At 42.1% G+C, this 27820-nt stretch overlaps 2 protein-coding genes across 4 annotated transcripts in view; both read right to left on the bottom strand.

The window, feature by feature from the left end:
- The window catches only part of miga2 (mitoguardin 2), a 532313-nt gene that overhangs the window by 296570 nt on the left and 207923 nt on the right, over window positions 1-27820 (bottom strand). The gene's annotated exons all lie outside the window — the stretch shown is intronic.
- The window catches only part of setx (senataxin), a 125491-nt gene that overhangs the window by 36876 nt on the left and 60795 nt on the right, over window positions 1-27820 (bottom strand). The window contains exons 10-19 of the mRNA XM_028809064.2: window positions 21788-21896; window positions 18911-19072; window positions 15410-15645; window positions 11726-11878; window positions 11411-11570; window positions 9004-9105; window positions 8797-8909; window positions 4722-4793; window positions 4169-4318; window positions 2322-2429 (exon numbers count right to left, since the gene is read on the bottom strand). Of these exons, the coding sequence (XP_028664897.1) occupies window positions 2322-2429; window positions 4169-4318; window positions 4722-4793; window positions 8797-8909; window positions 9004-9105; window positions 11411-11570; window positions 11726-11878; window positions 15410-15645; window positions 18911-19072; window positions 21788-21896 (1365 nt within the window). The remainder of the gene's footprint in view (window positions 1-2321; window positions 2430-4168; window positions 4319-4721; window positions 4794-8796; window positions 8910-9003; window positions 9106-11410; window positions 11571-11725; window positions 11879-15409; window positions 15646-18910; window positions 19073-21787; window positions 21897-27820) is intronic.

Raw genomic sequence — 27820 nt, 5'->3', positions numbered from 1 at the left:
CCCTGGAGGTCATAAAAAAAAGGAAGAATTAAAACAAAACTCTGTGCCATTATGAACAATGCTGCATATCCTCTCTCCCACCAATAATGAGAGGTTTCAGCAAACTAAACATTCAGCAGATGTGCACGAGGAAACACGACTTGGGGTCCTTTATACCAACAGCAATATGTCTGCATAATGCCTCACTATGACAGTGAAACCAAGTCAGGACTTTTTTCTTTTGAATTTTCTTGCTTTATTTATATATAAGGAAGTGTGAGGTTACAGCATGAAGCTCAAAGAGCCGGCAAGGCAGCCACCAAGTTATTGAGTCGGAAGGACTCAAGGAAAGGAGGATGAGGCTACAGCATGAAGCTGAAAGAAAGCGACCCCATTGCCAAAATGAAACCGCAGAGGAAAGACAAACGAGAGAGAGAAACTCGCTTAGCCGCCGATAGCCAAGGGGGGAGCACGTCCACAAAACGACACCACCGACTCTGCATTTCAGTTTTTTTCCCCCCCTGACGTTTTCAATAGTTTCTAGGAGCCCGGGTTTTTACAGCTAGTGTATGTATATAATATATATATATATATATATATATGTATTTTAATATACATATATACACACATCAAAAAAATGGACCCCTTTTTAATCCGAGTACATCATCAAGTCAATGACACTTGTGGGCTGTTGATCTGCTCAGTTAAGTAGCAGAGGGGCTTGTTCATCAGTTTCAGCTGCTTTGGTACACTAGAGGGGCAACAATGAGACGACCCCCAAAACAGGAACGAATGGTTTAACAGGTGGAGGGAGGCCACTGACATTTTTCCCTCCTCATCGGTTTTGTCACTCATTTTGTATTTGGTGAGTGTCACTACTGGCAGTGTGAGGCCATACCTGGACCCTACAGAGCTGGCACAGGTAGTACAACTTCTCCAACATGGCACATCAATACCTGCCTGTCCTTGCCAGAAGGTTTGCTGTGTCTCCCAGCACAGTCTCAAGGGCATGGAAGAGATTCCAGGAGACAGACAAGCAGTTCCTCTAGGAGAGCTGGACAGGGCCCCTCATAGAAGGTCCTTAACCCATCAGCAGGACCCACCGCTATCTGCTCCTTTGAGCAAGGAGGGACAGGATGAGCACTGCCAGAACCTACAAAATGAATGTCTCTGACCAAACAATCAGGAACGGACTTCATGAGGGTGGCCTGAGGGCCCGACTATGTCCTCTAGTGGTGCACTATGGAGCTTGATTGGCATTTGCCAGAGAATACCAGAATTGGCAGGTCCACCACTGGCACCCTGTGCTTTTCACAGATGAGAGCACATGTGACAGGCGTGAAAGGGTCTGGAGAAGCCGTGGAGAATGTTATGCTGCCTGAAACCAGCATGACCGGTTTGGAGGTGTGTCAGTGATGGTCTAGGGAGGCATATCCATGGAAGGACGCAGAGACCTCTACAGGCTAGACAACGGCACCTTGATTTGCATTGGGTATCGGGATGAAATCCTTGGACCCATTGTCAGACTCTATGCTGGTTCCTCCTGGTGCATTACAATGCCCAGCCTAATGTGGCATGCAGACGGTTCCTGGAGGATGAAGGAATTCATACCATTGACTGGGCCACATGCTCACTCGCCTGACCTCAATCCAATAGAACACATCTGGGTGTCACATTATGTTTTGGTCCATCCAATGCTGCCAGGTTGCTCCTCAGACTGTCCAGAAGCTCAGCGATGCCCTGGTCCAGATCTGGGAGGAGATCCCCCAGGACATCATCCATCGTCTCATTAGGAAAGCATGTTGGGGGAGGCATACAAACTACTGAGTACAATTTGGAGTTGATGCAATGAAATTTCATCCAAATGGACTCGCCTGCCTGCTGCAACATTTTTTTCTTTTGATTTTCGGGGTGTCTTTGAATTTAGCCCCGTCAGTTGATCAGTTCCATCCTTTCATTCCTAACACACCACCATATCAGTCCACAGCAGTAGAGATAGCCAGCAGGATTCCCCCCTCCTATTGAGATCTGACGGGTAATTTTTTTTAGCAGTTTATACACACACACATACATACAATACACACACTCATTTTTTCTTTCATTTATCCACCCATTTACTTCTTTATTTCTTTATGTATTTAAAGACTTCTGTAAAAAGCCAAATTTCCCCCAGAAAGAAATACATTTCTGTCTATCAATCACATCTGCATTTGCTTTACAGGGTGAACTGGGAAGCAACGCTGACTAAATGGGGAAGTGAACCAGAGGTCATGAACAAAAGCGGATTTCTAATATCAGGAAAATGGAATAATGTTATATAATATTTTGTCTTTCATCATTACCTTTGATACAACTGTAGGGGGCAGCTGTTCAGGGTCTCCAACAAGGACCAATGTGGCAGATCTGTAGGTAAGTGGAATAAGAGTCTCTGTCTCCGTAGCCTGCCCAGCCTTTAAAAACAAATCAAAGGTTAGTGACATACAAAACGCATATGTAAGTTCACTATTAAAAACACAGGCCCAATGCCTCAGACGTTCTTGTGGCACGAAACAGGAGGGCAGCCCCACAGTTTTACTACTGGGAGCTCAAACACACACACAATTTAACATTTTCATCAAGAACAGACAACTGCAAAACTAAACTAATAATACAGACTTTACCAACTTCACAGTGAGTGGTGTGTGTGCAAGAGAAAGTGCTACGCTTAACATCTGGAAGGAAATTCAGAGGTTCAAGAAACAAACAGTCTTACACACACTTAGAAGGATGGTTCACAATGTGTACTTTTTAGCTAAATCACAAAGACTGGGCAGTCTTGTGTGCCACTCAATGTGCCAATTCAGGAAAGCTCACATGTCGAAGCTCACCAATGTCTAGCAGTCCTTACTGGGCTACATAACCTGTGGGAACAGCACGTCTTTAACCCAAGGAAGAAGGTCACTTCAGATCATTATTGACGCACAACTCCTTCCTCTTTAGGGTGTAAGAACTCCACAGTGCCTTAGAAATGAGAAACTATTAAAGACCACAGCCATCCCATACAGTCCCCTTTTCTGCCTCCTCTGTAGGAGACCACAAGGACTTGCACCACTAGAATCAGGGGAGTTCTTAACCCTCTGGCCATACAAAATTACTCAACAGCCATATCTGTTACTGTCTGATGTTGAAGTCAAGGCCTCTGTTAGTCCTGCACTGCTGTCACTGCTCTGTGGCAGCTGGTAGTTTTAACACATCAAGAAAATAAGCAACAAGATGGGAAGTTAACAGAGGGCACCAAGACAGGTAGATTGGCAGATAATGTAGTAGAACAGGCTAAATGAGAGCAACTTGGACAGCACACAGACTTGGGCAGATTTGTGAACAATGACATGTTAAAAATGTAAAATATTTTACTGGTTTTTCTTTTCTTGTAACTATTTCTTTGACATCTTGCAAAACACTCTGAGGTACATTCTGTGTATGAAAATGTGCTAAAGAAATAAACGTTATTACGTATAGGAAGTAAAAACGTTAAGACTTGAATATGCAATGGGAGGTCTGAAATCTGGACTGACCCCTTATGAGAAAGACTTGGGAGACCAAGGGGACTCATCGGGATCTACATACAGAAAGTGTGCAAAAGCTATTAAGAGGGCTAACAGAATGCTGGGTTAGGGTTAGCGCCCTGATGTGAAGAGTACAAGTCCAAGGAGGTTATGGTCAAGCTTTAAAACGCATGGGTGAGGCCACAGCTGGAGGACCGCATGTAGTGTTAGGCTCTGTGCTCTAAAGACAGACACAGCTGAGCTACAACAAGCCCAGAAAAGAGCAACTGTAGCTTATGAGTTATGACCAAAGTTTAAAGAAGCTGAACTTTTTCAATTTAAGATAACCGAGATTAAGGAGTGGAATGATTAAACTTACAAAAAGGAATATGTACGGCGGATCGAAGGAGTTACTTTAAACTGCGTTCAACAAGAACATGGAAATATGGTTGGATATTTGCCCAAGCATTAGAAACCCCCCACCCAACACAGAAGCACAGACTCATGGAAAAGCAGTGTAGTGGACATTAGGACTTTATGGACATCCAAAAGCAAACCTGAGGTTATTGTGGATAAACTGGGTGAATAACATTGGTGGAGCTTTGCTCGGCTGAATGCCCTCATCTTGTCCAAATTGTTTTAAATGTTTCTGATCAAAGCATTACCTCGTCTACAATCACACAAGTGAATGGATCTTGTCCTAATCTCCTGAAGGCTACTTCCAACAAGATACTGCCACTGGTGCTCAGGGTGCAGCAAATCACATGGGCATCCTGGAGGATTCTGGTTTGTGCTTCCTGCTTTCGTATTCGGGTCTGCCAAGGCCAAGGAAAATTTTTGTTACCACGGGAACATTTCATCTCATGAAATTCACAATTGAAAAGAAAGAATAAAAAACACACAACACGAGATTAGACAAGACTTCATCTTGAGAATAACAGTGCCACATCTAATGTGCTGCATGTGGGTAAGCAGAGTCCCCTATAAACTGGTGAATGGACACAGCCAGGACTTTTCACTTTTCCAGAGCAAACAAAAATTAACTTGGTCACATACAGGAAACCAGCTGTACTGAAACATCCATCTGAGCAGAAATGATAGTGCCAGGCAGTGAACTGGTGCCCTGTCTAGGTTGGCTCATGATGTTACACGGATTATTAAAACACATCCACTTAACCCGTTTATCTTCTTTGTAAGCAGCAAGAGAGTCAGACCTACCTGTTTCTGCTGTCTGCCGAGTCTTTCTCGGTCTTTTAACAATTGCAACTTTTCATCCATGAGCACTTGGTACTGGGGAGAGGGAAATAAAAAGAGAAAGCCTTTAAGAGACAGGACTTAAATCAACAAAGGTGATATGTTGGACTAGTTAAGAGAGGTCATCTAAAAAGGGGGTTTACATACAGTATATACTGTACAGCTGCATTACTCCATCGATTTAATTTATTCAGATTTTGATTCCTTTTATTAGTACCTTGAAAATGCAGCAGTTCTAACAGTGCATTCACACATCGTGGACATAAATTCTAATGCAGTACAAACAGAATAACTAAATATTGCACTCAAGTATAACGCACATATGAATGGAGTGCAATACTAGAAAGTTAAATAGTACAACTTGCAAAGAATGTAAACCTGTACTTGAAGTGCAAGAGTGACTGCTGTTATATTGGTCATTGTCAGCCACTGCAAGTGTTTAGTAGCATTCAGTTCTTGTACAGCTCGGGGGTACAAACAGCAACCCAAACAGGCGACATCCAGGGTGGAGAGGCTCTTTCATGATGTTGGCTGCTCTGCTGAAGCTCCAAAGAGGGCCATGTACAGCCAATAGAGCTTATAATCCTCTCCTGTGTGCCAATGATCTGCTGGAAGACCACATAGAAATGCAGTATGGCATCACACTTTCAACAGAGCAGCGGTAACAGGACGCCAGCAGCTTCTCCTTCAGGCTGTCTTTCCTTAGGAGTCTCTGCTGTGGCTTCTTGACTGCCACTGCGGTGTTTATGGACCAGGAGAGATCTTCTACCATATATCTACCCAGAGACTTTTTCCACACAGTCTCCATTGATGTATATTGGGTCCTTCAACATCTGTAATAAGATGCTGTAGATGTTCTATCAGACAGTTGTGACGAGCGCCCTCTTCTACTCAGTGGTGTGCTGGGGAGGCAGCATAAAGAAGAGGGACGCCTCACGCCTGGACAAACTGGTGAAGAAGGCAGGCTCTCTTGTAGGCACAGAGCTGGACAGTTTGACATCCATGGCAAAGCGACGGGCGCTGAGCAGACTCCTGTCAATCATGGAGAATCCACTGAACAGGATCATCTCCAGACAGAGGAGCAGCTTCAGCGACAGACTGCCGTCACCGTCCTACTCCACTGACAGACTGAGACCACCCCACACTATACGACTCTTCAGTTCTACCCGGGGGGTTAAACGTTAACATCATACAAGGTTATTGTCTGTTATACCTGCATTGTTATCACTCTTTAAATTTAATATTGTTTTTTGTATCATTATGTTGCTGCTGTTGGAGTATGTGAATTTCCCCTTGGAATAAATAAAGTATCTATCTATCTATTGGGTTGTGGTTTGCATTGTGTCTCTGGAAGTCTACTCTAAGTTCTTTTGTATTGGCACCATGCAGTCAGTCTGTGGACCTCATCCCTATAGGCCATCTCCTCCCGAGAGGAGGCCAATCAGAGTTGTGTCATCTGCAAAGTAAATGATGGTGTTGGTGAAATGAGAGGGTACACAGTCATAGGAATATAGCGCATATAGTAGTGGGCCTAACACACAGCCTTGGGATACGCCGATGTTGAGTGCGAGGGTGGAGGAGAAGCAGGGGCCCAATCTAACTAACCACTGGAGGATGATTAATCAGAAAATCTCTGATCCAGTGACAGACTGTGGAAGTCCTAAGCCAGCAAGCTTTGTGATCAGACTGTCCAGGATAACGGTGTTAAAGGCCGAGCTGAAGTCTACAAAGAGCATCCTTACATAGCTGTTCAAGACGGGAAAGTACAGCATGCAAGGCTGTGGAGATAACTTCTGTGGACCCGTTTGCTCTGTGGTGGACTTCAGGCAAGATGGAATGATGGGCTTAAGACAGGGAGAGTTTGAAGGTCTTTGTAAAGACCCCAGTGAGTTGATCTGCACTTTCTTTCAGTACCCATCCTGTCACTCCATCAGGACCGGCAACCCTTCTGGAATTGACTGCTCTGAGCACCCGCCTCACTTCATGCTCTTGCAGTGTGAAGGTCTGGTGGCACCTCAAAACAAACAAAGAAATAAATTCAGTTCCTCTGCCATCTTGATGGCCACATCAGCAGCCATGTGGTGACTGGTTTTGTGGCTGATGATGTGCTGGATGTCTTGCCAAAGTTGGCAGGAGTCACCGTTGGCAAAGTTGTCCTCAATCCTCCTTTTGTAGGCTGTTTTAGCCTCTCTGCAGGTTGACTTTGTTGCCAGACCTGAAGGCTACGTTGGGGGTGCTTGAGGAGAGATTGGACCTCTCATCATGCAGGCTTTCTGGTATTTTTGGGTACACACAGATAGAGGTTTGTTGACAGGGACATTTTCACAGTTTTTCAATGGAGCAGAGTACAGTGGATGTGCACATTTCTGAATCCTGATCCTCATAATTGTCCCAGTTAGTCCTTTCAAAGCAACCCTGACACTGCAAAGATGCTCCCTCAGGCCATGTTTAACAGTCTTTGTGATGATTTGGCCTTTCCTATATGCTGGAGTAAACGGTGTAGAGAAATGATCTAACTGACCTACATGAGGCAATTGTTTTGTCCTACAACAATTCTTGATATTTGAGTAAGCCTCATCGAGTGTGTTTTTTTCTCCCAGTTGCACAACTGATGTGTTGATGAAATTTAGAAAAACATTTCCATCGTGTGGTTGAAATCACCAGCTATAATATGAACGGCTTCAGGATAAGCATTTTGTTGTAAATTAACGATGGTGAGTGAGTAACCGAGAGCTGTCAGCATTCAGTGGAAAGTAAACAGCTGTGACATGACAACGGTAAACTTCTGAGGTAAGCAAACGGGCCAAATCAGTGGAGCATTAAGTACGTAAATGCAGAGCCCCCACCTTTACTTTTGCCGGAGTCTTTGCTTCTATCCCAACACAATGCTGTACATACTGCTAGCTCAATGGTTGCGTCTGCTCTAAGCAAATTTAGCCTCGTCTCTGTGAATAGTAAAATGCAACAGTCGCTTATGACTTTGTTCTCGGAGATCTGTAGATATAATTCATCCATTTTATTTGTGATGGATCTGGCGTTGGTGAGAAATATGTTGGGAAGTGGTGGTTTATGTGGATGTTTCCTTAGCTTTACGAATAGGCCGGACCAACATTTGCATTTTTGCTTCCTGTGTCTTCTCGGTCGTCGATTACCTGTGCCAACAACAATCCATGGAGAACCAGGTGTGTGTCCTTGCTATTAGCTCTGGGATGATATGCGAGGGCAAAAATTTGCCCGCAACAGCCTGATTGTGCAGAAATCCAATTTTTTGAAGATCTAGCCGACTATACTTGAGATTCGCCAGGCTGAACTTAAAGACAAAAATACATAGGCACAAAAGCACCGAAGGGAGAAGCGTAGAGCCGCCAAGTCTGTGCGTGCTGCCATGCATTATTACTACTGTGAAACTATGGGAACCTGCAGGTTTTGCCCACAGAGTTTGATCTTCTCCAGCATCCTTTCCTTACTTCCCTGGTCAACTGACCACAGCAAATGTTCTTGGTCATCTTCACATCATCTAAAACTCTGATGGCCAGTGTGGTGTGTTGGGCCGGTAAAATCACTTCAAGTGAGGTTCACCAAATTAACAAGCTTAGGTGTTGGTCCTAGTGAAGGAGAGGATTAAAACAAAACTGAGTGTCGTTATGAACAATGCTGCACATCCTCTTTGACACTCCAACACTGAGAACTTTCAGCCAACGTATTACTCAGCAAAAGTGTGTCAAGAAATGTGACAGGGGGTCCTTTAAACCAACAGCAATACACCTGCTAGTCATTCTGGGTGTAGATTTATTTACGGTCTTAATTATCTGCCTAACTACCTACCCATTTATTTATTTTATTTTAAATTTCCCACGGGGAGAAAAAGTTCTCATCACGCTCGATCAATATGCATCTTTCACATCCGTCTATCTGTCCCTTCTTAAAAGACAATATTTTCTTAACAAAAATGAGCCAAGGCGTCTGTCTCAGAAACTGTGAACTAAAACAATTGGATTACAAAGGGCTGCAGAACAGTAAAGCAGAACCAGAATGGTACCTTAGCATGATCTTTCTTAAACTGTGCACACATATGGGAGAGATTCTCAAGCCTGGCATCGAGATCTTGTATATGTCGGTCAATAATCCGGTCCTGTTCAGAGTTTGTTCGCTCTAAGAGACAAGAATTTTGTCGTTTAAAAGAAAGAAGAGGAAAAAACAGAACAACCTGCCATAACACAAAAGAGCACCACAAATGGAAACTTGCCTATTCTGGCTTTAGTCTGGTTATCCAAACTAAAAGCTGTGAGATCCTTCATAATGGATTTCTCCATTCCAAGCCGTACCAGATTTATATCTCCGCAGTTACCTGAACATGAAGATGACAAAAAACAAACAACCAATCATCTCCTCAGTACATTCTAGTAAGAAAACATTGTTAATAGGTGGGAATTCTCACACAAGCAGATAGTAGTGAATTCCACAGAGCATAAAAAAAAATCCCTTTAAATGTCTTTTGTTACATAAAATATAAATTCAACCACAGCTAGGGTTAGCTTGCATTAAGCGTGTTATGCATACTAAGAGCGCCTAATCTCACAAAAGGGGACGAGGCTAAAACCTCTGCAAGTCATCCGGCTGAAAAGAAATGGAGTCACTCTCATAAAGGCAGCACAGCAGAGTGTTGTGTAATGGCCACGCTGTAGCGGACAGCACTGAAGTGGACATATTTAGGGGGTGGGAACGCCAGGGACACCACACTACAGGGTCATCCTTATACTTGGTGTCACAGTACAGCAACATTTAAAAACCTAACCATCAAGGTTACAGGCTATTGTTCAAGTCAACAACAAGCAGTTTAGTTTTTCCTTTTTTTAAGGAATTGGAATCCTTTTCTAATAAATGTGAAACATCACTTTTCTCCAATTTTTTTTTTTTTGCAATTAAATTTTCTGAGAGGTTTGATTTTTGTGCACCTCCGGGCACATGAGGTCCATTACAAAAAACATTTATCCTTAGGTTATCTGCAAATTGACAAAATCTTGGCTGCTGTGAGTCAAATCAGGGGACATGCAACTTCATACAGAGAGAGATGTCAGTCTATTACCAACTTAAAAAGAAAATGGCTCAGTGGGTGCCATGAAGTCTTTCTATAACTGAAGTATCTCAGCAGCCCATAAAGTGATGCTCAGGTACAACACAAATCACACATGGTCTGAATTCACAGATGGGACAGCAGCCCCTGTGGAATGAGCTGGTTGGGTGGCCTACCAAAACCCAACATCCAGTTCATTTATTTACACCACCATTTAAAACATCTAGAATGCCCCCATTTTCCCAGTTCATATTAAAATTAAAATAATGAACAGAGAAATTGTACAAATGTAAGTTAAAAATAAATGTTTAGGTTACCAAAAACTGAAAAATGTACATTTTTGCAGTTATACAAAAAGGCCTTTTTTTAATGGGTTAACAATTTACATCTTTTCTAGCAGCAATGGAAGCCAATGAAGCCTTGAAAGTTGATGCAGGCATCCCAACCTACAAAACCCTCCGTGAACAAGTGGTGCTGCTGCACTCCCTGAAGCATAGTTTGGGCAACGGGCAGAAAGAGACAATTAAAAGGAAGACAGACAGACGACTATCACAGCCCAAACAAGTGTAGCAGCTCTTTCCTTTAGAGTAGGGTGTCCAACTCCAGTCCTGGATTTCATGCTAACCATCTTCTTAATTAGTGAGCCTTTTTGCCGCTGATTAAACTTGTTTTGCCTTAGTTTTAAATTGACGTGACTCAGACCCCTTTGTTGTTTCTTTTTCCTTAATGAGCAGCCAAACAATAAAGAGACAAAACAAGCCGTCACATGACCAGCTAACCTGAAAATAAAGAAAGGTAAAGGTCTCGGTCATGTTGGTCTGCTCAGGTCACCAAAACATCTTGATGGTGGTCTTAGAAAAAACAGACAATCGAGAGTCTGCTGTGGCAGAATGAGAGCAGCAACAAGTCCTGATATTCAATAACGGCTTTAATTAACAGCAAGAATTGGCTTCTCATTAAGAAAATGGTTAGAGTGAAACTGATGTTCTGATTTAGTTGGTCATCTGTTGGCTTGTTTCACATCTCATTTCTGTTTGGCTGCCATTTAATGAAGAATCAATTCAGAGGCTTGAATCCTTAAAAACAGGACTATTGAAATGAAGGGAAATTATTTAGCAGTCAAAACTGGTCACTGATTAGGAAAAGAGTTAGAATGAAAACCTGTAGCCACTGCGGCCCACCAGGACTGGAGTTGGACACCCCTGCTTTAGAGAAACTGCAAAGAAAGCCAAAGGGTGTAATTGAGGACAGAATTCAACAGCATCAAAAGGCACACAGAGACTGGAGGAACCCGACAAGAGCAGGTCTGGCCGAGTCACGTTTGCGAGAGGCGCCTCACCAGTCTTTAAGATCAGTCCTGTTGTCAACCATACAAACAGTATGCAGTGGTCTTCACATCCTTCATCTTAAAAGTCTGTTTATATTAAAATCACACCCAGTAATTATTTAGAGCTTACTTTCAGTTTCATTTGCTATTTCTAACCAGCTTCTGCCTAACCATAAGGTGTTAGCACACTTCTCTGATATGTTGCTCAATGGCCTACTGTAATTTTAAAATGTATTTTAGCAATCATCTCACCCAATGGTAGTCGTCGCTCATCTTTGCATTTATTCTTAAAGCACAGAATAACCTTTTTCATGAGATGGTCAACTGCAGCATTAGACGGAGCACAAAGTAAGACTCTTGGCCGTTTGCTCTTCAAACGCTGGTTTTGTATAAAATTTTCATTTCTGTGAACCTGAAAGACAAGTTTCTCTGCGGTCATTAGGATATAATGAGGTATAATGGACAGCTCTTTATGGGGATGATCCGTCATTCCACTTATCAAGTATGACACTTAGAAATATCTAGAGTTAAAGTGACAACATTTAAATATTCCAATTATGACATTACCTTAAAAAATATCAACTGCAAGAGCCCAACGATGGTTTTAGTTTTGCCAGTTCCTGGTGGTCCATGAATCAAACATATTTTTGGAGTCCTTACAGGCTGCCTTGTCATTGAAAATGCACTGTTGATCGCCTTTATTTGCTCACCATTAAAATCCTATAGAGAGAAAAAACATTTGGACTCTTCATTTAAGAGACACCAAGGTGACGTAAAGATCATTACACAGATGATTTTGTCAAATTAGAAAGTCCAACGGTATGACACCAGCAGACACCAAATATCAGGCTCTCCCCCGGAGTGACAAATGACAGGCCACAGCTCATTTATACAGCTCGTCAGGCTCTCGTCATGCTATGCAGAAAGAAAAGGCAAACCCTCCGACTCCACAGACATCCTGGGAGAATTCAATGAACCGGAATATAAACTTGGAAAGTCCACCAGCAGTGGAGCTCAGAAACAGGCATTCAATGATGCGACATGAAGCCACCAAGTCAAAGCATCACCGGGAGGACAGTGGATATTCTGTGAGCTGTGAATCGAGGGCAACCTGTCAATTCAATTGGATTCAAAACACCACCACCACTTGTCCTTTTCTTCAAAAACATAATTTCCAAATAAGTTAACAAATTTTACTTCCACAAACTAATCCTCAATTGACTGCAATAAAACAGGGCTCTTCAAACTGTGGGTGGCCATGCTGTGCTTAGTGGTCCATAGAAGCCCTGACAACATTGACAAAGCAGGTGTGATTTGATTGTTCTAAATTTGTTCGCTTAGTTTACGGTGTCGCATCATCATTTGTCTGAATTTAAATAGTTCATAGCAGGAGTTCCCAAACTTTAAGCCAAGCAAAAACAGGCGCATGTTGTACCATCGAATATCAACCCAATGCTGTGATGCACTTCCCAAACTTGGGCCTCAGTCACTGCAGGACTTGGATAACCACAGGCCTGTCGAGATCAATGCGAGTGCTTAACTACAGTCGACTGTGGACACGTCTGTGGTCACATAGTGTGTGCCATCTCCAGGCCAGGGCTTCTCAGCCCTTTTTCTAGGTACAGTCCCCCCAGGAATGGAATTTTCTGAAATGCCACAAGTTGTTTGGTCTTAAATTGTTAAGTACCGAATCCTCATTCAGCACAAATAGCTGAAGGGGAGCTTTCTTCAGTCCCCCATCTCTAATGTTGTACTTTGGGACTTTACTAGTACTTTATGGAGGTGTGTGTCTTATTTAATTTAGAAAAGCATTTGTCTTAAAACTCTGTAAGATCAGTGGTGTGATTTGATATGGAACAAACAAGTGAAAGCCTTGAATTTCCATTCTTTTGCTATACAAATAAAGTCACATGCAAGTTCAGGTCAAAAGAGGAATTTAAAAGCTCCATGCTATGTCAGGTCAAATAAGAGCTAAAGAAGTTCTTGGCTATGCAGTCCAGCCTTTACATCCCATTCTTCTAAACGTGGACAACCTCGTCTGACGCAGCGCTTTCCGCCATTTGTTTAGTTAGTTAGGTTATGTTAAGTTGATAAAATGCTTGCTTATATAGTCAATGGCAGGTTCTACTGTAATCCCTAATGGAATATTCTAAGGATTTCTTGTCATTCCGACTGCAGACGAGCTCAGTTTAAGATCTGCCATACAGCTGGTAAGGCCTGGAGGGCAAACGTTGAAACCATACTGAAAGTATTAGGAGGTACTAAAGTGAAGCTGATGTAAGCTCGCCACAGAAAAGGAACCACCTTTATGTACAGAAAGTAACTGAAGTTTAACAAGAGAAAGCTAAGATTCCAATGAAATGGAGGAAGAAAAGAAAAATCTTTTTGCCTTTTCTGCGTATGTAATACATTTTTTCTGAATTTTTGGGATTTGTTCCTTTTTAACTTTTCACTAAACTTTTCAAACAAACCTTTTTGGACTGAGAGATTTCTTTTGCAACACATTTGACTCATTCTGGATGCTGATATGCCAACTCAGCAGCTAATTGAGTTTGGGAACAAAGATGTAGCTAAACTAGTAAACACAAGTCAAATGTCACATGCACTTAGTTTATAATTGATAATTGTGCAAGATTCTTCTGCATTAATCCAATTTCTAAAAATGTAAAAATGGTCTGCTAAAAACAATTTACCAAAATAAATATATTGTAACGTTAGCAGAATGGATCTGAGAGAGATGGAGAGACAAAGACGGCACTCGCCCATTAAGGTGCTCTTTTTCACAAATATGTCCTCAGTTTTCAGTTTCTGGGCAGACTCAATTTTGCCGTGAATCGATTCAAGGAGGTGGGGAGCGAGATGCTGGGGATAACTCAGACACCAAGTAAGCAGAGGGAGACTTCCAATTGGCAAGGGCGATGAAGAGGAGAACCAGGTGGGACTCAGAGTGAAGTCTCACAGCAGGAGCGCAGCGAGACCGAGCCGAAGCAAAGCCGAGAATGGAGAAACGGGATCAGCTGCTGCGTTTAAGGGCCGCGTTTCCCCAGTCACCCCTCTCGTGTGCGTTTTCCCCCTCACATGGGTCATCCAATGTGCTCGAGTATCACACTCCACAGCTCTAGTCAAAGACTACATTGATGCTGGACTAGTGCAAAACAACAACATTTTCAATTACACTTCTTTAAGAGCCACATGAGATCATTCAAAGTCAACTTTTGAAAATCTGGCTGTTTTTTTTTTTTTGAACGCCAATAATCAGCAGGTTGCCGTGGACCCCCAACCGAAGCATGGCAGCCTCAAATATGAAACCACTGCTAACCAGATGAATGAGAAAGCGGTTAGTGCAGGGGTTATCAGTTATCTTCAGGGAAGGAGGAGATCTTTAAGTTTGTTGTTTCTATGGCAACTATGCCCCCCCATTGCCTACTGCGTGCACTTCACTTTTGGTAAGTAAGCAGACAAGGCTTCTAAGATGGGCAAGGTAAGCAATGCTCTTGCAGGAAATATTAATTCATGATTTTGATCAGAATCTCCATCGTTCTCCACACACACATACTGTAAGCCGGAAAATTTGTAAACGATACAGCTGATTCACTGCACAAGAATGAACACAGGAACAAATCATCCCATTCCCATTTAGCAAAGAATGACAAAAATAATTCAACACTCTACCCAACAGAACAGCTTGTCAAAGTCTGGTTCATCGGGCACACCACCAACCTACAGTAAATATCATTCATGCGTCTACTCACTCTGACAGACATAGCACAGATTAACAGTGGCTGAGACGCATCCATCTCTCTCGGCCTCTTACCTTCAGCACAGCACACTGTGGTACGATGGGAGTGCAGCATCTCAAAGTCTCACACCACAGCGAGGAGGAGGTAGTCAAGAGTATGGGAGCAGACAAACTGCTTTGTGTTGTAGTTTTCACATCCACCAGCAGATGGAGCAAGGATGTCAAATTGTGTGTTACTCACCTTAATATGATTAACTTGAAAGTCTTACGTAGAACTGTCTGGAAATTTGAGTTGAATTAAAGTTTTTTGAACTCTGAATGAGTGTAAGGAGCAAGCCTGCCATTGAAATTATACCGGTTAGCATTTTAATATATAGATTTCAAATGACGATATGTCTGTAAACGTCTAAATACTGTTTTTCTGAGTAAGTTGCATGAAAGCAGACCAAACTACAACAACTCAAATTAAAATACTTTGTAAGCTTTTTAAGAAAAAAAGAAGAGAAGTTTACCTCAAAATTCCAATCAGATGTTGGCTCTTGGGATGTTGGTTTAAAATAGGTCACTTGAGGAGTGAGCAAAAGTTTGGTCATGAAGCCATTCCGGAGCGAGTACAAGGCCTTAAAAACTCTGCCAGCGCTCACCAGCGATCCAATCACTTTGCACTTGACAGGCTGATTGTTTATTACGGATATATTGCCGCTAGTCTCAATCGTAACATGAAGAATTGCACTTCTGTCGTTTTGACCTTTTTATCAGTACAAAAGAGAGGGGAAAAAAAAATTAAAACACTTATTTTTTTATTCCAGGAAGTTTAAAGGAATACAACCAAAAATGAAAAAAAACTTTCAATCTTGTGTTTTTATGCAGAAGTTATTTAAAAAGCTTAACTGAACAGATATCTATGGTGACCAACACTGAACAGCAGCAAACAAAAGCAAAGCGGAAAGTGGTAGACCACACAGACTCGCACAACTGGGGGGCCCACCAAGTACTGAAGTGCATAAAAATTACCAGTTCCCTGTGGCATCACTTAGAGTTCCAAAACGCCCCTGGAAACAACATCAGCACAAGACCTGTGCATCAGTAGCTTCACAAAATGGGTTTTTAAATAGCTAAGCAGCTGACCTCAACCCTAATGAGCACCTTTGGGATGAACTGGCCAGCTCTTCTTATCTAATGTCATTAGCAGACCTCCCAAATGGCACTTCTGGCCAAATGGGCACGAGTTCCAGTAGATATACTCTTAAAATCTTATGGAAAGCCTTTCCAGATGAGTTCCATAAATGTTCAATTCAATTCAGATCAGGACTCGTTGCTTCAGAACATTCCATCCATTTCTGGGTGTTCTCAAGTGTACATTTTGGGTCTTTACCCTGCTGGAGGCCCCTTGGCCTGAAACGGAGACAAAGCTTTAAGGCACTGGAGGTGTTTCTCTTCAGAATGTCTTGATACTCTTCCGATTTCATTCTGCCCTGCACTGATTCAAGGCACAAGGCGAGAGGCAGCACAGCAGCCCCATAAAATGATCAGGCCTCCTCCATTTTCAGTTTTTGCTTCCTAAGTGTTTTATCTCCTACAAATCCAGAGCTGCAGTGGCTTACCAGAAAACTCTCATCTAGTGTCATCTGTCTAAAGGACGTCCTCCCACAGGGCTGGGACTTGTCAACATACATTTCAGCAAATTTCAGTCAGGTTTTTGTGTGCTGGTCTTCAGACTGGGAAGCCACTTTCATTCAAACAACCACAGATGGTGAAACTGCTGTACCTTGACCTTGGTGGGAAGCACCAATCTATACCGAGGCTTTGCTTGGTTCTTTAGGAACCATTTCATCTGAACTCTTTCTCTTCAATCTAAGGTCAATTTTTCTGACCATGCTGGTTACGAGTACATGGACCTTAAAACATCTTGGCAATTAGTCACAAGGATAGGACGTTCTTCAGAGGCAGAGCTGTGGAGTCACAGTTGGAAACAATTACTGGATTACAGGAATCAGTAAAAATCCACTGGCTCAGACTAAATGTAAATTGTAATACAGTGGGAAATGACACCATTTATTGGCTAACTAAAAAGATTACAATATGCAAGCTTTCAAGGCAACTCAGGATTTTGCCTTGAAGAAGGGGCCGGAGTTGCCGTGAAAGCTTGCATATTGTAATCTTTTAAGTTAGCCAATAAAAGGTGTCATTTTGCTTGGCTTTTCTCTACATTCATAATGGCTAACACGGTACAACACCCTAGTAATACAATGGGAGAAATTTTCCAATCTCACTTGTTTGAATTGAAAACTTATTTTTTCTTCTAGATTTGTGGTCTTGTTTAAAGCCACAGTGTTCTAAACTTTAACAGTTTAGGGTGCTAAAAAGCAGCCTGGGGATTCATAATGACGATGAGGAAAGGCCTTGAATGTTATGTTGCGTGCTGTCAATCATCATAGTAAATGTATTTGTCTAATTACAAATCTAGGGGGTCAGTGTTCCCAGAAATGGAGAAGCTGGAGTCAGACTCGAAGGTGGCGCATGCCGACTCCACAGCCCTGTTTGGACACGACCTTGTAGTCCTCACGTTCACCACTCTTTGCTACGGCCTTCCTCCTTCTCTCGTCCCGTGCGATGAACTGAAGGACAGCACACAGCTGAGTGAGGCCCTTGCTCCATTCAGAGTTTAGAACTGAAGACCATTGTTATGCTCATTGTAACAATTTGTCTGCTGGAGTTGTCCGGTTAATGTGTTTGTGAAACCCTAAACCAAAAGCATGAAAGGAAAAAGAAATGGTGAATGTCAACTTATTGTGGAATTTTTTTTTTTTTAAATAATGGAAGGGCGGCAACACTTTTGGGCATATCTGTGCAACTTTGGGGTGCCAATAATTGTGCCATACATCCTCTTCCTTTTGGCTGCTCCCGGTAGGAGTTGCCACAGCAGATCATCCTCCATATCTTTCTGACCTCGTCTTCTTGTTCTGTCACCCCCATCACCTGCATGTCTTCACTCACCACATCCATAAACCTTTGCCTAGGCCTCCCACTTTTCCTCTTCCCTGGCAGCTCTATCCTTAGCACCCTTATCCCAGTATACCCAGCATCTCTCCAAACCAACACCATCTCGCCCCTCTGACTTTTGTCTCCTGACTGTCCAACCTGAGCTGACCCTCTAATGTCCTCATTTCTAATCCTGTCCATCCTCGTCACACCCACTGCACTTCTTAACATCTTTAACTCTGCCACCTCCAGCTCTGTCTCCAGTGCCACCATCTCCAGCCCATATACTTTAGCTGGTCTCACTGCCGTCCTGTAGACCTTCCCGGTCACTCTTGCATGTCCATCTGTTTACAAGTCACTCCTGACACGCTTATCCACCCTGCCTGCACTCTTCTTCACCTCTCTATCACACTCCCCATTACTCTGTACTGTTGATCCCAAGTATTTAAACTCATCCACCTTCGCCAACTCTACTCCCCTCATCCTCACCATTCCATACATACTCTGGGGGGAAAAAAAAAGTGTTTCATGATTTATGAAGTTATTTTATTTCAATTGCATTTCTGTTAAGATCTTCAATGACAGATTAAGAGGATAAACCGTAAAGACTCATTTTAGCTTTTTTTTTTATTTTTTTTTATATATAAAAATATAGCAAGTGTGCCAATGTTGGTAGAAGGCCCTGGTAAATGCCATGTGGCTGCCCAGCCTTATCTTGTTAAGTTTCAGTCAGTAAGCGATCTCCAGTGAACCAAACGCTTCACACACTACAAAGCTTCATTTATATTCCCCAGCAGTGATCATATTTTAATAGCAAAAGAGTGCACTTTACACAAACTCAAGAACTTTCTAACTGAAGGAGAGGATGACGGCTCACACTCTGAATCGCTAGTGATTCCTGAGGAGATGCTGACTGCATTAAAAAAAAAAACATTTACGGAGTAACGGCACTTTTGTTTTTAGGGAGCTCTTAACACACACACACACACACACACACACAAAAAAAAAAAAAAACAAACAGACTGAGATACCTGTGACAACCGCAGACTTGGAGACATAGCCAACATACGGGACAGACTCCACTTCTCTCTCATCATTTGTATATGGATTCAAATACTGAGGAAGCCACAGGAAGACCATGTCATCTTCTTTGGGATACAGCTGTCTCTGCACCTGGCTGTTATGCAGGGTCGCTTAAATCAAAGGCAAAGGAAAGAGAAGCTAAACCTCAAAGCATCAAAGGAACACCAGACATGTCAAGTTATTTTATGCAAAAAGCACAATCTGTATGTTGTTCGTGTAGAATCACCAAGGGAGCGTACAGACCACCATGAATGGCACAAGTCAGGTTTCATAAAAACATCCAATTTGGTGGGTTTCTGTTTTGCACAACACCCCCCCCCCATCCCCATGCTGCTGAATCCCAATCCTCTTCTCACTACCACCTCCTCTCAAGGCCCAGCTGCACCAGGTTTTTGCAACAAAACACTTCACATGTGTGACATTTCAATAAAAGAATAAGTAGCAGAGACCAAAGTAATGATTTAAAATATATTTTAAAGGATGACTAACAAACTACAGTTTTCTACAGATTAGAACTGTGTACTTAAAAGATGTGTGAAGCAGCAAAATGTGAGGTTAATTACTTCAAACAAATGTACAGATGGGTGACAGGACAGTTTAACACACACAACCAGACAGAGCAGGAACAGACACCTCAAGACCAAACATAAAAGAAAAGAGACGCACATCATACCCGGACATAGTGGGCCCTTTTCACAAAATTTGGAAGCGATACAGCGAGGAGTAAACCGACTACCAGTTTACTTCTTTCACGTCCAAAATCAACTGCAGTGATGTAAAAAGCATTGCTCAATAGGCCACCGATTATTCATAAAGGAACTCCTTCAGTTATTAATGCCAGTATGCTAACAGTTTCAGCTACGCACTATTTTTTAACATAATGAGGACATTAGCTTACTCTGTTTTAACAGACATCAGTATGCTGAAATACAGAATAAAGTTTATCATCTTATAAATTTACTTCATGTCGTCATTTCCAAAGGTTTTCCAGGTTTGTCGTTTCTGTAACTCCGTGTCTAATGTAGTTCTGGAGAATCTCGCTCTCATAACAACGAGGAGCCACAAACTTTACGCTGTTACTGCTAACAAGATTCAGGCTGCAATTCAAGTAGTCACCAAAGGTGTGAAGGAGCTCTTCACTTGTGATGATTGATTTTGTACCCTTGTCTTGTCCTACTGCTCATTTACTTGATTAATTTGAACTCTTTTGTAAGTCACTTGGGATAAAAGCATCTTCTAAACAAGTACATGTAAATGGGTTATATTTCTACCACAGAAAGTAGAGTTCTAAGTGGTTTTAACAGTCCAGTTCATCCAGTTAGGCAGAACAAACTCCCAGCCACATTAGGTTGCACATACTAATCAGGAGCTACGGTGTAGTCACGTTCCATTGACAAGGGACCTTCTCTGTCATTTTCTATTAGTGCAGAACCTCACACATTCACCCCAAGACAAGCAATTGCCCTTTTAAAACCCGAAGGCCATTTCTGCTTAGAAGGTTAGCAGAGCAGCAACTTCAATACGCCACGTATTCTACCTTAGTAGCGTGTCAGCTACAAACTGACTAACATGGCTACTGACTAACACGAAACTTGGTTATTTATCTTTTTGGATGGCTTGCATCAGTTTTCTTCTTGGTGTATCATCAATGGGAATGCTGTGGAAACTCAGCTAGAAGGGTTTTTATTTAGAATTTGAACACAGAGAGCCATACTCATGGGATAAGCAGAAGAAGCACTGAACTTTTGACCAGACGTCCCAGAAGAAAAAAGGTACACAGGTGTGAAAAGGGCCTGCTGTCATTAGGAGATGACAATGCAACCCAAACATTAGAACAACAACTTAATCATTAAAAGAAGGAGCTCTGCTACAGCTACTGGCTACACTATGATCAAGAAACCGTCAAAAGAGAGGACAGCTAGGGTTCATCCTCTAGCTAACTTCAACCACCATAATGACAAATTAAGGTGCAGCTCTGTAAACCATCACTTACTAGACCCTGAGCATCACCTAGCACACGTCACAAGAACACTTTAGTATTAAGCAGGGCTTGCCAACATTGAAAAAATATTTTTCAAAGATAATCATTCAAGATGAACAATTAGATAATTGTATTAAAATATGATTCTTAATTTTAGGTTTATTAATCAAGAATAAACCAAGGCTGATTTATTATGGTACGATACTCAGAACTGAACATTATTGAGTTTAAACACCTTTAACATTTGCTATAACAACCAACAGTTGTATGAACACTCAGTGCCAGCAAAACGTATTCAGCCCCTTAGGAGTTTTCACATTTTCTTGTTATCCAAGTCTCCATACTGACACCTGCTTTTCATGCCTGGCGTGTTCTTTTGTCTTCATTGTGTATGTCAGGCCACCATACTGACTCACCACGGGTTTCATAGGCCAAATATATGGGGTGTGTGGATGTGCTCTTCAGAAAGAACTTGGGTGTGGACAGGTTTCTCTCTTCACTGACTAGGGGGCTTTGCCCCCTGCTCACTTCTCTAAACCACCCCTGGCCTGTGCTACGCACCAACCACTTCACATCTCTGCCACTCGCATTGTGAAGAGGGGGGCTGAACGCAACCCAAGGAGACGCGATAGCTCCTCCGACACCCCCTCTTAAATGGCGATACAATGGGAAACACTGTAATAATCGCGGATCTGTTCTTGTGGCCTGTGCACAGCTGTCAGACTGCATTTGTGTGCACCAAAACCAAGAGTAGTGACGAATAACTGGAGGAACACACTGCTCCTGCATATTCTAACAGCTCATGCTAACAAAGCATTGAGAGAGAACCACATATAAAACTCACCTGTAAAAGTTCCCGAGTAGTATCTATATGGACACTCCACTGTTTTAATGGTCAATGTTGTTTCATATGCTTTATTGGGTTTGCTATTCCTCAACCACTCCTGGACCATCTGAACATAAACAAAAGAAATGAAACATCTGATGAGAAGCTCCTTTATTTTTTTTATAGAATTTATTCAAACAAGTCTAAATTAAAATTCACTTCAACCTCCACCCAAGAGAGGAAGACCAAGAGCCCAAGTAAAACTAACAGCAGAAAAGAAGGAGGAAAATCATTGAGGCGGGTGGCAGACATCCCTTCTATACATGTTCCGGTGGAGCAACCATGGGATTCTCAGTACCTCCCCCGGGACGCTTAGTGGCAGCATCCCTGGCGGATGATGGTGCCTCAGTTTCCCGCAGGGCTCCATGGGAGATGGAGTTCTCCCCAGCCCTGTTGGGATCTGGGGTGGCCGCCAGGGGGTGCTGCATGGGTTGCTGAGCCAGCCTGGACAACTCCACAGCCCCGCCCGGAAGTACAATCAAACAGGTGATCAAGCACCTGGAGCACTCCTAGGTGGGCTATAAAAAGGGCCAGCAACCACCACTCAGGAGCCAGAATCGGGAGGAAGAGGACGAGGTTGCCAGGGAGGAGTGGTGGTTCGAGAAGGGAGTGTTGTGATTGATTTCAAGTGTTTCTGGAACTGTGTTGTGGCTGGGGGGTTCACGGGGAAGACATGCCCTCCAGCTGAAGAAAAATAAAGCCGTGTGTTTTTACACGTGCCTCTGTCCGAGTCTGTGCCGGGTCGGGTGCTACACAGCATCGAATTCACAAAGCTTATTCTAAAATGTTGTTGATTAATCCTGCCAGGTTTTTAAAAAGTTTTGACCAGATCCACTAAATGAGAATTTGATTTTTTCCAATTTCAAATATTATATATATATATATATATAAAAACAACATCAGTTACCCACCGACTTAAAAGAGGTGAGTCGAGATTCTTCCAGTTGAGCAAAACAAGCCTGCATGCCAATAGTGAAGTAAAGGCCATGACAGTTTGTTTGTCCTTCTCCACTTGAAGCCCCTCTGTGAGCCCACCAAACACGGCTGTTAGTGGATTAGGAGGGATTGGGACCCCAAGGCTGTTTGAGAGGCATTCAAAGATTTTGTTCCAGAATGATGTTAATTTGATGTTCGTCCAAAACATGTGACCCAGTGAGGCTGGAGCTCAATTGCAATGTTCACAGGTTGGATCTTGGCCTGGAAACATTTTGGACAATTTTAAACAAGACAGATGTACTTGATAAAAGATGAAGATTTTCTCAATGAACTCTGGGATTGTTGAAAGGAAGGGACTTGAAAATGTTTTAATACATTATAGACAAGTCCCCAACACTGATCAATTTTTCTTCTGGAATAGAAATTGGTGAGAGGGGAGGAGAATTGTGCAAATTTTGTTTAGCTAAGTTTCTAATTTGGAAATAGTGGAAAAATTGTGTTGATGGGAAGATAAACTTTGAGTTTAATTGTTTGTTGCATGTAATGATAATATCTCTACGTAATTTAATCCCATACATTTTTCAAACATTAAAAACTAAGTTTGAGAGGGTGGAAAAAAGGGGTTCTCGTGCAGAGTTGCCACAGATAAAAGCTTCTCTATCTTGAAGTGCTTCCTACATTGGCTCCATATTCTGAGTGAGTGAAGCACAATTGGGTTGTTAGTATATGGACGACAACTTCTATTTATTGAAGCACAAAGCAAGGAATATAAAGAAGTTCTGCAGGATTTTCTCTCTATTGTGGACCAAGCCTGTGTCTGTTCATCTATTTGTGTCCATGTCCAGGTTTTCATAACTTGTATATTTGCTGCCCAGTAATACAACTGAACGTTAGGTAAAGCCTACAGCCATGCCACCTCCTGCTTTACGTATTTGTAGGGTCGCCAAGTGGATGTGTGGATGTTATGAAATAAATAAATGAGGATATGATTGAATCCAATTTCTTAAAAAATGATTAGTTAACTTATATGGGGATGCTTTGAAATAAAAAAAAGCTTCGGAAGGATATTCATCTTGACACTTAATTCTCCCTGCTAAAGGGAGATGGATGGAAGACCATCTATGAACGTCTTGTTTACGTTTTTCCATGCAGACAGGTAAACTGATCTGCAATATAAAAATGGAAGGTGTCCAATCTAATGTAGTGAGCTAGAGAGTTCACTGGGGGGGGGGTGGGGACCAACAGCACACTTTTATTCAAATTAATTTTGAGACCAGATAGCTTTTGGACTTCTGCTAGTGCTGTTCAGACTGCAGGCACAGTATTTTGTGGCTCCGATACATACAGTACCATATCATCTGCATATAGTGACATTTTCTGTTCTAGGCCTTCCTTCATAAGCCCATTTATCTCAGAAGCATCTCGAAAGTGAACAGCCAAAGGCGTAATGGCGATCGCAAATAGCAGTGGTGATAGAGGGCATCCTTGTCTAGTAGCAAGGTCTAGTTTGAAGTAGACTGAAATAATGTTGTTAATACAAACTGAAGCTTCTGGACTGGTATACAGTATAAAATACAGTATTTACTTCCTTAGAAGGCTGGCATCCTTCAACATCTGCAATAAGATTCTGCAGATGTTCTATCAGATGGTTGTTGCAAGCGCCCTCTTCTACGTGGTGGTGTGCTGGGGAGGCAGCATGAAGATGAGGGACGCCTCATGCCTGGACAAACTGGTGAGGAAGGCAGGCTCTATTGATGGCACGGAGCTGGACAGTTTGACATTTGTGGCAGAGCGATGGGCGCTGAGCAGACTCCGGTCAATCACGGAGCATCCACTGAACAGGATCATCTCCAGACAGAGGAGCAGCTCCAGTGACAGACTGAGGAGATTGTTCCTCCCCCACACTATGCGACTCTTCAATTCCACTCGGGGGTTGGGGTAAACGTTAACACTATACAAAATTATTGTCCGTTATACCTGTATTTTTATCACTAAATTGTTTTTTATCAGTATGCTGCTGCTGGAGTATGTGAATTTCCATTAATAAAAGTGTCTCTCTCTTTATAGTAGTTTGATCCATGCACGCATGTTTCGGCCCAAACCAATTTTGTGCAATGTGGTGAAAAGGTAGACACATTCAACCGTATCAAATTATTTTTCTACATCCAGAGAGAATACGATCTCCAGGGTGTTAGACTTTGTGGGTAAATATTACATTAAACAGGCGTCGAAGATTGGAAGCTAAGTGTCTGCCTTTAATACGTCCGGTTTGGTCTTTTGATATTACCGGAGGCAGCACTTTCTCAGACCTTCTAGACAGAACTTGAGAGTATCTGAACATCACTATTCAGAAGTGAGATTGGTCTGTATGATGCACATTCTAATAAGTCCTTGTTTTTCTTAGGAAAGACAGTAATGCTTGGCGAAAAGTTTGAGGTAGAATTTTATTGTCTCTGGCTTTGATAAATGTTAATACTAAAAGAGGAATTAACTTAATTGAAAAGTTTTTATAAAATCAGCATGGCAGCGTTAGGGCCTGCTGCTTTCCCACTCTGAAGTGAAGTTTATAGCGTCTAGTTGAAAGTCAGGTTTATTCAATTCCTCTACGCTAAGAGTATCTAATTGTGGTATGTGTGATGCATCAAAAAACGCATTAGATGATGTCTTGTCTTCTTTACTATAAGTCTTTATATTCTACTCAGTTTAGGGTTAGGGTTAGTAATGATTTTGTCTCTGTCCAATTACCAAACTTCCTGCTTGTGGATCTGTTGAGCTATGATCTTATTAGCCTTCTCTCCATTTTCATAGTAATGATGTCACAATTTAAAAATGAGTTGCTTCATTTCTTTTGTTGTCAAGAGGTTGAGCTCCGATTGCAAAGCCTGTCTGTCTTTTCCTATAAAACCTGGCATGTTCTTGATCTGTTCTGGTAAATTCACTGATGGACTCGGATGCCTTCTTGGTTTCCGATTTATTTTTGTGGGAGAGATGAAATAATCTGTCCTCTTAAAAATACCTTCAGAGTTTCCCCAGAGTGTTTCTGCAGATGACCGTGGGCAAAAAATTGTTAGAGAAACTTTAAAAGGGCAAATCAGCTGGTGACCAACTACAGAAGAGGGCCTCAAAGCTGAAATGAAAAACAAGGGCTTGTGCTACAAAGGACACTAAAGCCAAGTAAGTGACAACACCTTAGGCATGGTCATTGATGGCAAACAACTGAAGAGGAGGATCAAAAATTGCTGAACATGTGTCGTAAAGTCTTGCATTATCTGAAGCAGGTAAACTGATCTGCAATATAAAAATGGAAGGTGTCCAATCTAATGTAGTGAGCTAGAGAGTTCACTGGGGTGGGGGGGACCAACAGCACACTTTTATTTCCGACAGTATGAATGAATCAAATCGACATACCTAGTAAGCAACTGAACAAAACGAGTAAAATTAGCATAACGTAGGATAATATACATGGTATGAGCAGATGGACGTTTTGCAAAGACACCGCTGCAGTTTGACAGAGAGAAGAGACTTTAACAATCAAACGGCCATCTTGCTACAAACCAAGTAGAGAAAAGGCTGTCGGCCACCTTCAGTAAATGGAGCTCAGTCTCCCTTTTGGCTTCTGTATGTGTATCCTTTTACTGTCGTCAAATATTAACTGCCCTTGTTGATTAAGTGTAACATTTTGCTCAAGTTTGTAAGAAGGCAACTGACTTTGCCCCACCAGTCCATGAGCTATAAAAGCATTCGGGAGATGAGCTACCCGTGCAACACAGCTCTGACTCTGTAGCGTACCCGCTCTCCAGGAACTATGGAACTACGGCCAACAGATACATTTTGCTTTTGTCTCTTAATTGTGCCATTGAGTGCCTGTAATCTTCAGTTACTTTATTATTTGATTAAGCAGGGGGGCCCAGTTGGCACCCCACCATTCCTCTTCACTTGACTCCCATCATACCCTTGACCAACAAAGATATATTTAATGAGAGGATTAAAAGTAACTTTTGTTATGTAGTCTGATTACATTTTAAATAAACAGAACACAATCCTTATTTTATTAAAGTAAAAGCACATGTTGCTATGGAAAACTGCATTATTTCACAGGCATTGCCCACTTCTGTTGATGTGCAACATGAATGCATGCTCAGGCCTTCTGGTAACAGCCAAGGTTAAGCATGGGCATCAAGTGCGGAGAAGACAACACATCATAGGTATACATTCAATCCTACATGTCGTCAGGGGCCACAGGGTGCCAGTGAAACTGTCCAGGGCGTAGTTGTTAACTTGGGTTTACTGGATGAAAGGCAAAAAAGGAAATGTGCTTTATGCTACACCAGTCCTTTGCAGGGCTCAGTCGCACACCCAAGTGTGTTGCATGCAATCCAGCAACAGAAAGCCCTAAATAAACTGTCCATTTAGTCCGAATCCTACTATTTCCTATAAATATTCTATAGTACTAGGGTGTCGTACCGTGTTAGCCATTATGAATGTAGTGAAAAGTCAAGCAAAATGACACCTTTAATTGGTTAACTACAAAGGTTCCATCTCACCTGAAGAAGGGGCCCGAGTTGCCTCAAAAGCTTGTATATTGTAATCTTTTTAGCCAATAAAAGAGGAGGTCATTTAGCTCGACTTTCCACTATAAATATTCTGAAACGGTGTGATCTGGTGGCGTAGCGGCTAGTGTTCATACCACAACTCCAAGGGCTCAGGTTGGAGATGGAGGTCATTTACTACACAGTACATGAAGTTTATCTCAAACATGGCCGTGTCTCTGATCAGCTTCATATACGGCCTTAGGATTTAACAACAAATGCCAGCCAGTGAAATGCAATTTTCATATATAAAAAATAGTAATGCAGAAGTAACACAGTTTGAAATGCATTACATTTTATAATATATAATTATACAACAGTTACGTTTTGTAAGTCATGAGTAACATAACTAAATAAAACTCCCCAACACCGCACACATATTCAGATTTGGGGTCCATCCATTTGTATGTATACAGGGAGGACAGACTAATATGGGTTATTCTTCTTAAACAATAATTCTTTAAAT

The sequence above is a fragment of the Erpetoichthys calabaricus genome, chromosome 9, assembly GCF_900747795.2.
Source record: "Erpetoichthys calabaricus chromosome 9, fErpCal1.3, whole genome shotgun sequence".
NCBI classification, from domain to species: Eukaryota; Metazoa; Chordata; class Cladistia; order Polypteriformes; family Polypteridae; genus Erpetoichthys; species Erpetoichthys calabaricus.
The sequence above is the reverse complement of the archived record's forward strand: the minus strand, read 5'-3'. Positions and strand labels throughout refer to the sequence as shown.